Source organism: Homarus americanus, unplaced genomic scaffold, assembly GCF_018991925.1.
Source record: "Homarus americanus isolate GMGI-L3 unplaced genomic scaffold, GMGI_Hamer_2.0 scaffold6317, whole genome shotgun sequence".
NCBI lineage: Eukaryota > Metazoa > Arthropoda > Malacostraca > Decapoda > Nephropidae > Homarus > Homarus americanus.
In genome coordinates, this window is record NW_024730668.1 from 19,889,904 (window position 1) to 19,903,760 (window position 13,857).

The following is a 13,857-nucleotide window of genomic DNA, read 5'->3' on the forward strand; positions in this document are numbered from 1 at the left end:
TGTAGTGTACTTATTACCAAGGAGACAAGAAAGAAATATTTCTTATCTTAGAGGTGTTAATATACCTGTACTGTTTTGTACCAAGAAAGCTTTAAACAGCAACCACAGAGAGAGACTGAAGCCACAAGTTAGCCATAAACTTATCTACCGGTAGGTATTTGGATTCACACTGACCAGACCTGGGTCAGGTTAAGTAATGACAGGTGAGGGACAGTTTCTTACAAAACTTAAGACTAATCAAAGGTTTTAACCTTGTACTGCATATAAAAAAAAAATATTTCATTTGTAAAAAAATTACAAGGCTTCTTAATCGTGGCAAAATGTTATTAGTTATAAGAAAATACTGTTCTAGAAACTTACAAGACAAGCATCCATCTCGCCTTCGGAGTGTCCTGCACAGAACATTTCAAAATGGAGCTTAACGTCAATCCCCTTATGGTGGTGCCAGCGTAAACAATCATCATTGCTGATCACTGGCACCAGCACCTTCTGCAGTATGTTGGTACCCGTTTTTCCTGAAATAGATAAAATAATGATGAATACGGTACATGTTTTACTTTACTTTTATCCTCTTCACCACTGATCAGCTCGTTAGCCGCATGGGCGATCGGTCACGTCTCTGTCACTCACTGTTGGCAAGTACTAGTCATGTACTGGCTCTCTGTTACGCACTGTTGGCAGGTACTGGGCATGAACCGGCTCCTGAATGTACCTGAATCTGCTCCAGTGTTGGTCAAGTCTGGTCTTGAAAGAACTTACACTCGGTACCATCACAACACTTTCTGGCAGATTGTTCCAAAAGTTCACAACTTTCACTGCGAAAAAGTTTGCCCTCACAGTTTTCTGGACTTGCGGCTTCTTCAATCTTGAGCTGTGACCCCTCGTGGGGCGAGCATCCGCCAGCTCCAAGTAAGAACACTCAACTGAGTAGTGCCCCTTGAGATGCTTATATACACCTCAATTAGGTCGCCCCTTGCCCGTCTGTAGTATAAGCTGGGCAAGTTCAGGCGCTCCAATCTCTCAGGGTAGTTGAGGTGCCGAAGTGCAGGCACCAGTCTGGTGGCCCTCCTTTGAACATTTTCAACCAACTGACAGTCCCTAGCATATCTCGGGGACCAGACAGAGTGACAGTACTCAAGATGGGGAAGCACTTCACTCTTGGAGATTGTTACGAGGGACGGACAGTCCAGTTATCTGAACGACCTTCTTATAAGACCCAATAATTTATTTGCCCGATTTACCTTCTTCTCGTAATGGCCCGAGAACTTCAGCTCATTGTCAACATACACACCTAGGTCCTTCTAACATTCAGTCTCAAATAGTGGTTTCTTCATCCAGTTGGGACATATGATACGCCTCCTTACCGTTGGTACGCCCCAGGTGCATCCTCTTACACTTCATGACATTGAATCTCAGCAGCCACTTCTTTGACCATTCTTGGAGCTCACAGAGATCCTTCTGCAGCTCTTCACAGTCCGCTTGGTTCTTGATTTCCCAAAATAACTTGGTGTCATCGGCAAACATTTGTATGGAGGAGTGTACAATGTCAAGCATGTCATTTATGAAACAAACAAACAACAAAGGGCCCAAAACACTGCCCTGTGGTATCCCGCTTGTGACAGGTACAGATGATGATTTCGTGCCATTAATCACCACACACTGCTTGCGGTCATGTAGAAAGTCTTCTATCCACGCTAGGACATTTCCCCGAATTCGGTACCCTTCTAGTTTGATTTTCAGCCTTTCGTGGGGTACACTGTCGAAAGCCTTGGCAAAATCTAGGTATATACTGTCGATATTACCACCCAGTTCCATAATATGGGTCCAAATATCCAATACCTTGAGCAATTGTGTTAAGCAGGAGCGCCCCGGCATAAAACCGTGTTGGCAATCCTTTACAAGGTTGTTTCGTAGTAGATGTTCCATCAAAGCATCTCTGAAAATACTCTCAAGTAATTTACATATTATGCTGGTCGGGCTCACCGGTCTATAGTTGTTCGTGGAGTGACAATCGCCCTTCTTGAAGATAGGACTCACATGAGCTATTTTCCAATCACTGGGGACCTTTTGTTCATCCAGGCATTTACAGAACAGGATCTTCAGGGGCTCGGCAAGCTCGTTGCACAACTCCCTTAGCACTCTGGGATGCACCTTGTCAGGACCGGGACTCTTATGGACCTTTAGCTTTGACAGTTTATATCTAATACCCTCTTCTGTGAACATAATGTGGGTCAGTGCTGTGTCGAACCGTTTGTCCTCAAATGCAGGAAGGTTAATCGCATTCTCTCTTGTGAACACCGAGGAAAAGAAGCTGTTTAATGCCTCAGCTTTATCCCGGTCAGAATCTGCATAACTACCATCTTCAAGCCTCAGGTCTGATACTCCTACTCACGTTTTTAATTTTGACTTTGCATAGCGGTAAAACACATTTGGGTTTGACTTGACCTCACTTGCAACCAGCCTCTGGAACTCCTTTTCAGCCTTCTACATTCTGCCTTTGCTTGGTTTCTGGCTCTTGCATACATCCTCCTGTCCTGCTCATCGTTTGACCCAACCCACGTCTTGAATTTATCGATCAAATAGGTCACGTTACTAGTTATGATATTCAGCGTAGTGTCTGTGTTCTTGTGCCTTAATGAGTCAGGCCAGTGGATACCCCTCATCTCTTCCCTCATCCCGTTGTAATTTCCCTTGTAATATTTGCACCTTGGCCTGGCCTTATCTTGAACTAGGTAACAGTTAAATCTGAATGACAACACTATATGGTGACTGGTGCCAACTGGGGCAAGGTGTTCCAGTTTGGCCACCATACCCTCCTCGTTTGTTATGAGGAGGTCTAGTGGCTTGGATGTTTGCTCCCCTCTGTAATGTGTCAGGTCTCTAACATGTTGGAACAGAAAATTATCTCTCAGAGTTTCTACAAAAAGAGTAGGAGGGATATTCAAGTCATTTGGGGTGAATTCATTTCTCCAGTCGATGTCGCCATAGTTAAAGTCCCCTATGATAAGGAGGTGGCAAGGGTTGAGCATTGCTGCATTGTCTATTAAGGTTAAGTTCCTTTGATTTAGTGGGCAACAGTTTGAGGATTTGTAGATTCACACGACAATAAGTAAGTCCCCCTCCCTTTAATTTAATTTTACACCACTTGGACTCTTCAAAAACATCCTCTCCCTGTACCCTCGCCTGGCGGGCTCTAAGGTCTTGCCTAGCATAGATAACAACACCCCTCTTGCAAGTTTCATGAGAAAGGTTCGTAAATGAGTCATATCCAGCAATACTGAACTCGCATTCCTCTGGGTCGATTCTCCTATTCTTGTACAACAGATCTACAACTCCTACAATATCGGGTTGGTGTACCTTCAGTAGTGTTTCAAACTCCTCTCTCTTATCAAGGAACGTGTCAGTATTAGTGTACATGACATTCAAGCCAGAATTTGTTCTCGGTAACGTCTCTGCTCTTAGTAGTAACACTAAAGTACACTTTGCAGGGTGTGGTGTGAAATGTCATTGTTTGTTTACGCGGCCTCCTCCTGCCTGTAGGGGAACTGGCCACCCCAGGGTGGGGGGTAGGTGGGTGGGTGGGTTGCTGCTGCCCCTCTGTGTCGGCACACTTGCTTCCACTACCCCCCCCTGAATATAACCAATGTCCAGTACACCCATCCTCATTCCTCCTTGACTCCTCCCTCTTCAAGCCCTGCAGGAGCTTCTTGTGCTATTCCCTCTGCATTATTGTGCAATCTAGGTGAATGAATACACTCCGAAATGCCTCGCTCCTTGCTAAGTCTTTTGCCTGCCGAATAACCTCCCATTTTTCCTCCTCACTCACTAGTGTGATCCTGAGGGGGGCAAGGCTTATCCCCCTGCTTTTGTCCCGGCCTCCTCACATCCTGAGGGGTTGATGGCATCTTCAGAACCTCTGTACAAATATTCTTAAACTGCATCTTATCGTGTGTTATCTTAGTCTCAGTTCCCTCCGCCTGGCTCTCAGGGACTCCAAAAACTATTACATTGTTCCTGCGCTGGAAACGTTCCCGTTGTTCCTCCTCTCCCCTAACAGTAGGTCCGCTAATTTTCATTTCTTTGACACACTTCTTCAGAGTCCCTGGCTGCTGTAGAACCTGTTCTGATCCTCCAATACTCTCCGCCACCCCCTGTGGCCCTGCTAATGCCTCAGCATAACTCCTCTTAGCAACCACCTCTATTCTATCGGCTACTTCCTCAGTCTTAGCAAGGATCTCTTTCCCAACTTGTTCTAGTTTGGCAACCAGCAAGGCTCCAGCTTCATCTATTTTCGTCCCTAGGGAACTTGTTCCCCTATGGCTTGCAATCGCCTCTTTCACCTTGACTATGCAGTCAGCGCCCATAAGTCCTCCAAGTGAGTGTGTCTGTCAGTCAGGAATGGTATAAAAGAAGCTTGTGGAGTTAAATATAAAATAGAAGATATAAAATAAATGATAGGATGAATACTGTATTTTACAAGGTAAATATACAAAGAAATTAATAAACAAATTAAAATAATTAGACCATTCATGGAACTTGCAGTGTTCACTTTATCAAGGTGTCCTCTTTTGTGAGTATGAATAAAGACTCATACCTTAAGCAAATTTATTAAAAATATATGAGAACATGTTTATAAATAAAGGTTTATATAAACTTAGTTTTATTTGACCAGGGATGAACTAATTATACTCGACCCTGATTGACCTGGATTCCATTTTACTATAATTACCGGTATATTGCACTTTACAATGTCCTTTTCGCCACTGATTGTCTCATTAGCTGTCTGGGCTGTCGGTCATATTTCTGTAATGCACTGCTGGCAAGTACAATGGGCATGTACTAGCTCCAGGATGTATCTGTACTTGCGACAGTGTTGGTCAAGTTTGGTCTTGAATGAGCTCACATAATTTCTGTACCTGTAACCTATACAGTACTATATTGTTATTTTCAAATTAACAGAACAACAAAACACCAAATCACTCACCAAATGAGTTGTCAGTCTTGCCCCAACCTGCCACGATGCCAACCTCCCCAATAAAATCATCACTAGGATCCGGAAGACATATTGGTATGATATTGTCTCGATATACAACAGGACGGTTCAGGCGGAGCACAGCTACGTCAAACCTGTCGAAGATTTTTTTTTTCTTTTTTATAATGTAATGTACAGGTATAGGAGGTTTCCAGTGTTTTATGCTAGGTAATCCTCATCTCAATTGTAAAGAATTGCTATGTGTACACTTGAAGTATGAAACAAGTACAGCACACAAATTACTAAAGCAATGTGAGTACAGTACATGTTTGTGTTATATTATGCAGTCAAGCACCTGTTATATACAAACAAGTTATCTTAGGCATTCGGACAATCAATTGTTCTTTTTGTATTGTTATATACTGTACTGTATTTCTGTGCTTAAACAGATAACAAAAGCCAACTAACTTTTTATACTGGACAACAACCATCAAAGATCAAGAAAGATATACAGTAAATTAGTGTTAATGTGATTATCTTAATAGAATCATACCTGTACAATACATAGAAAACTTATTATAGTACAACAGAGCACAAAATATATTTTGTTGATTGGTTAAGAACAAAAAATTACATCATCATTCATAAAATAATTTTATGCTCAGCTGTAAATGTGAAATAAATTATTCTTTAATATTATAATACAGTACAGTAAGTGTTCCCCAAAGATCCTGCAAGTATTTTTTCAGTGGGAAATTTCTGAGGACTACTAACCTGTCAGGCTGGGTAAGCATGTACTTGAAACTTGGATGTATTCGCTTCTCTACCACAGTAAATGTCTCCTTAGGGAGGGGCTCGTCATGCTCTCCTGTATCTTTGGTATCAAACTCGCCCAGATGGACAGTGATCTGATCCAGTCGTGCTCTGAAAGCATTTGATATTCATGTATCAGAAATCTTCTTATCCTTATTTTTATATGTACTGTATCTTCATTCTAACACAGAACCCAACGTAATCTATTGGAATCCAACGGAACTACCACTCAAACTCCAGTAACTTAAGATTAGGGTACAGTATTTAGAATGCACAAGTATTATAAAACTATAAAAACCTATGAATTTACAATAGCAGCTTCAAGTACATGTAAAGTCATTTACTGTAATTATTTTATGGCTAGTTTACTGAACTTCAGTTCCCTAATAACAAGTCTCATGCTTCACAACAAAACAGTTATCTACAGTTATTACCGAAATGAAACCCTGATGGCTGTATGAACTGACACTGGCATCTGTGTGCCTCAACTACCAGGGTCTTAAGAAACTATTTAAATACAGTACTGTACTGTACTCACCCATTTTCAACAAACTTGTAGGTATTTCTCACTATATGTACATTCACTCTATAAATATTCGCTTATGCAAATACAGTACTGTATTCTATTCTTACACCTCTTTCTCACTATAAAAAAGCTATTTTCGCATATAGTACAGTACTGTATACGAATATGGTCCCTTAAGGTAATGTAACAAATTTATATTTTATTATATATTTAATGTGTTAAGTACTGTACTAAGTTACAGTAGTTAGGTAGATTTTGCTGTTGCTTGTGAACCTATTTATTTAAATGTTTAATTATTTGCTTATTTATTTAAGTATAATATTGGGATTTTCTTTTCATTAGGAAGTGAACCCTATTTTCCCATAAATTTGTTATTATACGAATATTCATTTAACGAATGGTTTTCACGTAATATAACTTACTTGTGAATGCAGTGTGCCGCTGTGGCCACAAAATAGTGATTGATGAGAACGCCACCACATTGATAACCTGAGATGCGGATGTGCGCTTGCCAAGGGAACTCTCCAAAATTGGCTTCGTCACCTCCAATAATTCTCTTCGAAAACTGAGTTGATCTTTCAATACCACATTCTGAAACATTGAGGTGGTTTAGTAGGGAAGAGAACAAACATCAAATCCATAAGAAAATTTGAAAAAAGTGGACTAATTCAAATGAAAAATATTATGATTGGTCAAACTATTGAACTGCATAAGCCAAGTGATATTCACAATACTAGTATAATAAAAGTGCAGTTATTTTATACAATATTATATACATTATCATTACTACATTAATTACAATCTAACCATCACTGAATTACAAAATACAAAAATACAAAATCTAACATCCTAAACTGTAGTTACACTTGGACCCACATCTATGAGCCACAATACCTCACCTTAAGAAAGATTAGCCAAGGTACTAAACAACCATGTAAGAATTATGCTAAGTCTCCCTAAAAATCCTGATCATATACTGCGCTTACAGTAACCCTAATTTATAAAATCCCAGGACCTGCATGTCGCCTTGAAGCTCAGCACATTGAAGAAGAAAAATGCTAACAGTAAGAAGAGTAAACCATATTGTTTTCCAGTATATCAAGATGCAATGATGTAACCTGTAAGAAATAACTTCGTAACATAGGTACCCTGTATGTCCTCTCTTAGAAACTACAGCATAAGAACATCAGTAAATAGTAACCATGTCATTGATCATTAGAATTATTGTGTTGTAAAGATGAAATGTAATGCCTTCTTCATCACGATTTATTTTTTTATTTTTTATTTTTTGGGGGGTGGGGGGTTAGTGTCCCTCGTCAGCAGTTAATATTTTTCTACCTGGTTCATTAACACGACTGTGGGGTCGCTGGACTCTGGATTCAACGGGGGCGCTGAACTGTTGTCTGTTCGAGCTCATAACTGGGCCCACACGAACTGTAATAAAAGTCTCATCATGAGGAACTACTGGGAGAGAGAAAGAGAGAAACAAGTACAGTACTACGTAACTACACTACAGTTCTTTACATATATTAAAGAGGTATTTAAGGGGATTTTAGTTACTTTGAATTTGGAGTAGGAGGTGTGTGAGGTATGTGAGATGTACTAATTATTATGATTAAATAAGATAGTTAAATATTTTTGTTATAACAATAAGAACTACTTATTAATTATGTATTTGATGTTGTGTATTTATGCCCCAATACCTTTACCGTTCTCGTATTCACATCAGGTTAAAAATGAGGATGCCAGTAGGCAAATTAGCAAACGTGACCTAGGTGCATCCTCTTACACTTCGTGACATTCAATATTGACAGCCATTTCTTCGACCACTCTTGAAGCTGACAGAGATCTTTCTGTAGTGATACATCCCTTTCCAGATTTGCCTTTATAAAATTCATTATTCCTATAAGGAGGAACAGTATACTTTGTTCTGATTCCAGAAATACTTAATTACTTGTTAAAAGAAAAAAATTACAGTAATTATCAGTTATGATTATTGTGTTAGTTGGTCTCTATTAATTTCTAATTGATGATGAGGCACTTTGAGTATTGTATTGTTTTCTCCATGGCTATTACGCCATACTCTTATGTCCAGCTTTCATGACACTTGAACAACTCCCAAAATAACCACATGGCTTTTTAAAACTAGAGCAAATGGTGTTTGTGATGTTTATTTTTTTCTTATAATTTGTTGGGGAAGGGTGTTGGGAATTGGTGTAGAAAACTGGGTGCACTGTTGGGAAAACCACTGACCCATAATGCTGAGTCACAAAACATGCAACATGCATCATCATACAAATGAAATAAAGGGAACGATAGAAACAGACAAGATTAACTGCTTGGTTATTTTTTAGAAAACAATAAAGAGTGGCAAGTACATGTATTGATGCTCAGCCTGACATATAAAATGAAAAATTTGAAGCACCTGAAATGACAAGTACATTCGTTGTATATTCATGGAAAACACGTAAAATTGAATGCATCCCGATATACCAATGGTCACTAGGTGATTCAAATTGAAATTAAAGCAAAAACCACAGGATAAGAAAATATTAAACGGCATACAAAGAAAATGAAATCCAGGAAATATTAAGGAATAACAGACAAGGTAAATAGGAATCTTTCAATCGATGGTGTTCTTATGAAAAACACTGCCACAAATTATATATAAGTATTCTTAAAAATGTATTAAAAAATTTCTACCTATACATGTACTATTTTCTGGTATTAAATGTTTTCATTACATCAGCTGTTCTTGTGAAATTGGTGTTAAAAGCATACCCATGAACAGCATTGAACACCACTGGTTTTATTAAGGATTGGGTGTTAAAAGCATACCCATGAACAGCATTGAACACCACTGGTTTTATTAAAGATTGGGTGTTAAAAGCATACCCATGAACAGCATTGAACACCACTGCTTTTATTAAGGCTGAGTATTTGAACCATATCTACCAAAAATAGTTAGGAAAAGGATGGCTAGATTTACTTGGTTTATTGAAAATAAATAAATTAATATATAAATAGCTTTGGTGTCCTACTCATGCTAACGACATAATTTTTTATGCCAGTGGAAAATGGTTTATTTTCAAAAGGTTCAGGAATCGAAGGAGAGCAGTTATTCAAAATACTGTACCTGAATCATGAATGGTAGATAAACAGTAATTGTTGTTACAGAAATAAGAAAACCTGAAAAAATAAAAAAATAAAAAAAGGGAAAATAAAGATACAAGTGATAATGAAGGTGTAAATTAAGTAAAGGAGGAAGAGGAATAAAGGGATGAAAGAAAAAAAAACAGAAATCAAGTTAGACTGAGGAAAAAATGAAAATAAACAAAGACATGATGAGTAAACAGTAGAACATGATCATATTACTGTATAATCAACATCAGTGGTAAATAACAGTAGTAATAGTAGTTGTATCAGTAGTTGTAGTGGTAGTAATAGTAGTAAGTCATAGTAGTATAACTAGCAATGCTAATAAAGTAATAGCAAGTCATAGCATTAGTGTAGTAGTCACAGTAGTAGTAGGTAGGTTGTAGTAATAGGCTAACTACTCGTAAAAGGCAATGCGTAGTCATAGCAGAAATAGAATTAAAATAGAAGAAAGATTCAAACGCACAATAGACTGAGAGATTCAACACAAGGATGAGGCAGTACGTATGAAAATCCACGAAGGAATAAACAAGGCACGGAAATTATTAAAAAAAAGGTTAATTTAGCGGAAAATATTTGCAGTAGAGGCCCAGCCATCAGAGGATAAAATGAAATTAATCTTGAAAATCGCTCAAATAATTACAGGTATTAATTTTAGTTCATAAATAAAATGTTTAATGTATTCTCTAGTAAATGGTAGATAACAAAGAGTAAAAAACAAGAATCAGACAACAAAAATGTCTTACAAATGAAAATGTAAAAGAAATAGGCAATAAAAGTTAAAGATTGGCAAATAACTGATCGACTAAAAGCTTAAGAAAAAAAGTAGGGACTGATTAGGTCTCAGAAGAGGACATGACAGTGTCAATGGAGAACACACAAACATGTAATTATGAAAAAGAGGATCGAAACAACAGCAAATAACATAACAATCGGTAAATTTTTCTTGTAGCACCGTTCACTTGTAGCAAGTTAAAAATATATTTTTCTAGTGTATTTGTGTGTGCTGAGACCGAATATGACCTTCCTTTTTGGCGGAAATTAAACTTTTTTGTTTTGCGATTTTTTTCGTTTGACGTTTTCCGAGGAATAAAGTGCCTGAGCGACTAACAAATACACAATAAAACACTAGAAAAACAATAACCAAACCTATCCTAGCCTAACCTAACTTAACTGACTCTCACCATATGATGGAATCACCTATTTCTTACCTTATTGGCCTGGTTCTTGTTCGTCGTTGCATTCTGGGATTCTTACACAACGCCACATATGTTGGTCTTTGCGATATTTACATTCAGTCTTGCTCTTAGTACACTTTACTGAGGTTGGAAGACCACCATGCAATCGAAAAAATGCTATAGTTTCTTCATTTTTTTCCAAAATCGCGCAATCCGCTCCATATACTTTAAGTGACATCCATCGCAGACTTCCATGGTCGGAACTGAACTTGAATTTCAAAATATGAGACCCAAAATAAAACTCGATTTTGATTGGGCCAAATATACAGTTGTACCCCACTTAACGCGGTCAATAAAACCCAGAGGGTACTGTGTTAAGTGAACAACAGAACATATGGGATTAATTCCAATAGAAACCAGCCCGACCCCCAAACTCCACTTTTTGACGACACATAACTATGTTGCAGTAAAAATTTTATCTTAACTATATGATGGTATGAGAAAACAAGTAATATAGAAGAGGTTGGGTTAGGAAAAATAAAGGTTAACATAGGAAAAATAAAGGTTAGGTTCGGAAAACTAAAAGTTAGGTGGAACACTTACGGTAGTGGAAGAGATGCGTCGGCATACGGGGATGGAGGCTGGTTCCGAGGCAGAGGGCAGGCTACTGGCCCTCAGGTGAATCACAATTACAAGGTGCATCACCATTACAAGGTGCATCACTGTCACTTACAGTTGTCAGGGCTTCCCTGACAAATTCCTCAAAGTCACTATCACTGGCTTGGGCTGGCTGTGGTGGGTTGCGGGCGAAGAAATCTGTTATGCTTTTTTGACGGCTGGCGTTGATGTTGTCGTGATACACCTTGATGTAGGGCTCCATAGCCTGCGCCAGCCGGGTATGGAAGACTTCATAGCGGTCATCGTCATTGTCGCGGGAAACGATGGACTTCATTTTCTCCGCAATCTCTATGGCACACTTAATATCACTATGAGTTAAACTGTGTTCTTCGGAGAATGACGCACCTTCTTCCTCCTCTTCACTGACGTGTTCTTCTTCCATCATCTCGTCGGCAGTCACTTCAGGATCTCTGATCACCTCCATGTTATCGTCGTTGGTGGTCTCGGAGAAGCCTGGAACTGTAACAGTCTGCGCAGCTTCCCTGGCAAGGTCCAGGGTTGCCAACTCGGATTTTCAAATGTCACTAGGTTGGTACCTAAAAGTAGCTAAATGTCGCTAGGCTGGTACCTAAAAGTAGCTAAATGTCGCTAAATCTTCCATGGAAAGTCGCTAGCTATTATTCCCCCCTTCAGTAATTTGATGCAAATAATATTTTCATAATGCCGACTATAATGGACGGAGTATAAATAAAATGCATTTTGTAAAAATATCATTTTTCAGATTTTCTGTGAAATGTGGCGCAAGAATATTGCATATTATCCCAGAACACTTTGATCTTTTTAACCTGAGTTCACTGCCTGCCTTGCTGTCACTAAAACATACTTTACACACTTCACTTAAGTGTTCTACCACACGAATAGAACAATGTTCAGCTACAAACATGGCCAGAGTTCCCTCCACTTTTTTTGCTTCACCAAGTTTCTTGAATGGTAAAATTGTCTGTCTTTCTGCACTAAACGGCTCTTCTGCTTTCTTGTGTTTTTTTTAGTGTTTTTGTGTTTTTCAATGTCGCACAACTTAGCAGACAAAGTACACTTGCAAAATTTACAAAATCCTTTTTTATTATCTCCTGGCACCTCCAGAAGCCAATTTTTGTATCTGTCATCTCTGAGCCATTCCTTCCTAAATCGCTGCGAATACTGTGGCTTACCCATTTTCTATTGGGACTATGAAGGGTTCAAATTAATAAACAGCATGCAAACAAGCGGAAACTTTCCTTGATGGTTTTTGGCAAAGCGGGTGAACAGTGTCGGGGCAACTGTATGGAGTCTATGGGTCACCCATGGTGGACGCGGATGAGAAGTTTGGAACCACGCAGGCTTGATAGAATTAATTCTATAAGATGTTTTGCTAATATTCTTTAAAATTGAGCGTATTAATGAAATTCATATTGCATATCTGACAAAGAGGTAAGTTACCCAGGTGCTACAAAGGCGAAGGTAATAGACAAATAAGTGACGACACGGCAACATTAGCCATGGACGGGCTGACATCAAGTGATCAGGAAATAGACGTGTCCCTCCTTCTGTACCACGACCCGTTCAAATGTATTAAACTGTTCTTATTATTTATTGTCCCTGTAACCCCGTTGCTATATATTATGGCTCGAAATTAGGAAAACTGTTTTCATGGACAGTCCAAAAGTATCCAGAAAGTCGCTAGATTTCTGTGGATATCTCTAGATTTGCGACAAGTCGCAAATCGCTCTAAAATGTCGCTAGAAAAAAACAAAAAGCTCTAGATCTAGCTACAAAGTCGCTAAGTTGGCAACTCTGGCAAGGTCCACTGCTACTGCAACAGTCTGAACCTCACCAGTCACAGGTTCACTCCTCCTCTCACCTGGTATGCCATGCAACACATGTCTCCATGCGTGACGAATCGTAGCAATAGTCAGCAGATCCCATGCCTCCACCAAGAAGTCTACAGCTTGTTTGACGTTAAACTTCTTCCAAAATTGTTTGACGAGAAGTTCTTGAGCCGCCACCTCTTGTTCCTTGTCCTTGTCATTTTTACTCTCGCTGTCGGTGTCACCCAGCATACGCAACTCATCCTTGGTGTTGGTACAGTCGTTCAGGAGCTTGAACTTCTTTGCAGAGTACGCAGCTTTCACATTGCAAATCAACTCCTGGTCCATGGGCTGGATTAATGACGTAGTGTTGGGAGGAAGGAAGACCACTTTTACGTTGGGGTGACGATCCACAAGTAGGGGCGAGTGTCCAGGTGCGTTGTCAAGGAGCAACAAAATGTTGAATGGAACATTCTGTTGCTCGCAGAATTTCTTCACGTCAGGAACAAAACAGTTGTCAAACCAGAAGAGGGACAGAGAAGAGGACATCCACGCCTTACGTGCGGTTAGCCAGTGGACATTAAGCTTGTTCATGTCCATATTCTTGTAGGCGTGCGGCTTGCGGGCTGTGTGAATCACCGATAACTTTGGTTTACAGGTACCGGAGGCATTGGTGGTAAACAGGACGGTGATGCGTTCCTTCTGCATCTTCCGGCCCCGAATCTTGCTGGCATTCTTTACAACAAA

At 39.4% G+C, this 13,857-nt stretch overlaps 1 protein-coding gene across 5 annotated transcripts in view; it reads right to left on the reverse strand.

The window, feature by feature from the left end:
• LOC121867284 (brain-specific serine protease 4-like) overlaps positions 1-13,857 on the reverse strand; it is a 120,305-nt gene that overhangs the window by 4,270 nt on the left and 102,178 nt on the right. For 3 of the 5 annotated variants that reach the window (XM_042367173.1, XM_042367174.1, XM_042367172.1), the window contains 5 exons: positions 7,650-7,745; positions 6,734-6,902; positions 5,747-5,896; positions 4,985-5,127; positions 361-515 (listed from right to left, as the gene is read on the reverse strand). In XM_042367173.1, coding sequence (XP_042223107.1) covers positions 361-515; positions 4,985-5,127; positions 5,747-5,896; positions 6,734-6,902; positions 7,650-7,745 — 713 coding nt within the window. The remainder of the gene's footprint in view (positions 1-360; positions 516-4,984; positions 5,128-5,746; positions 5,897-6,733; positions 6,903-7,649; positions 7,746-13,857) is intronic. The other 2 variants (XM_042367177.1, XM_042367176.1) reach the window with 1 other exon arrangement.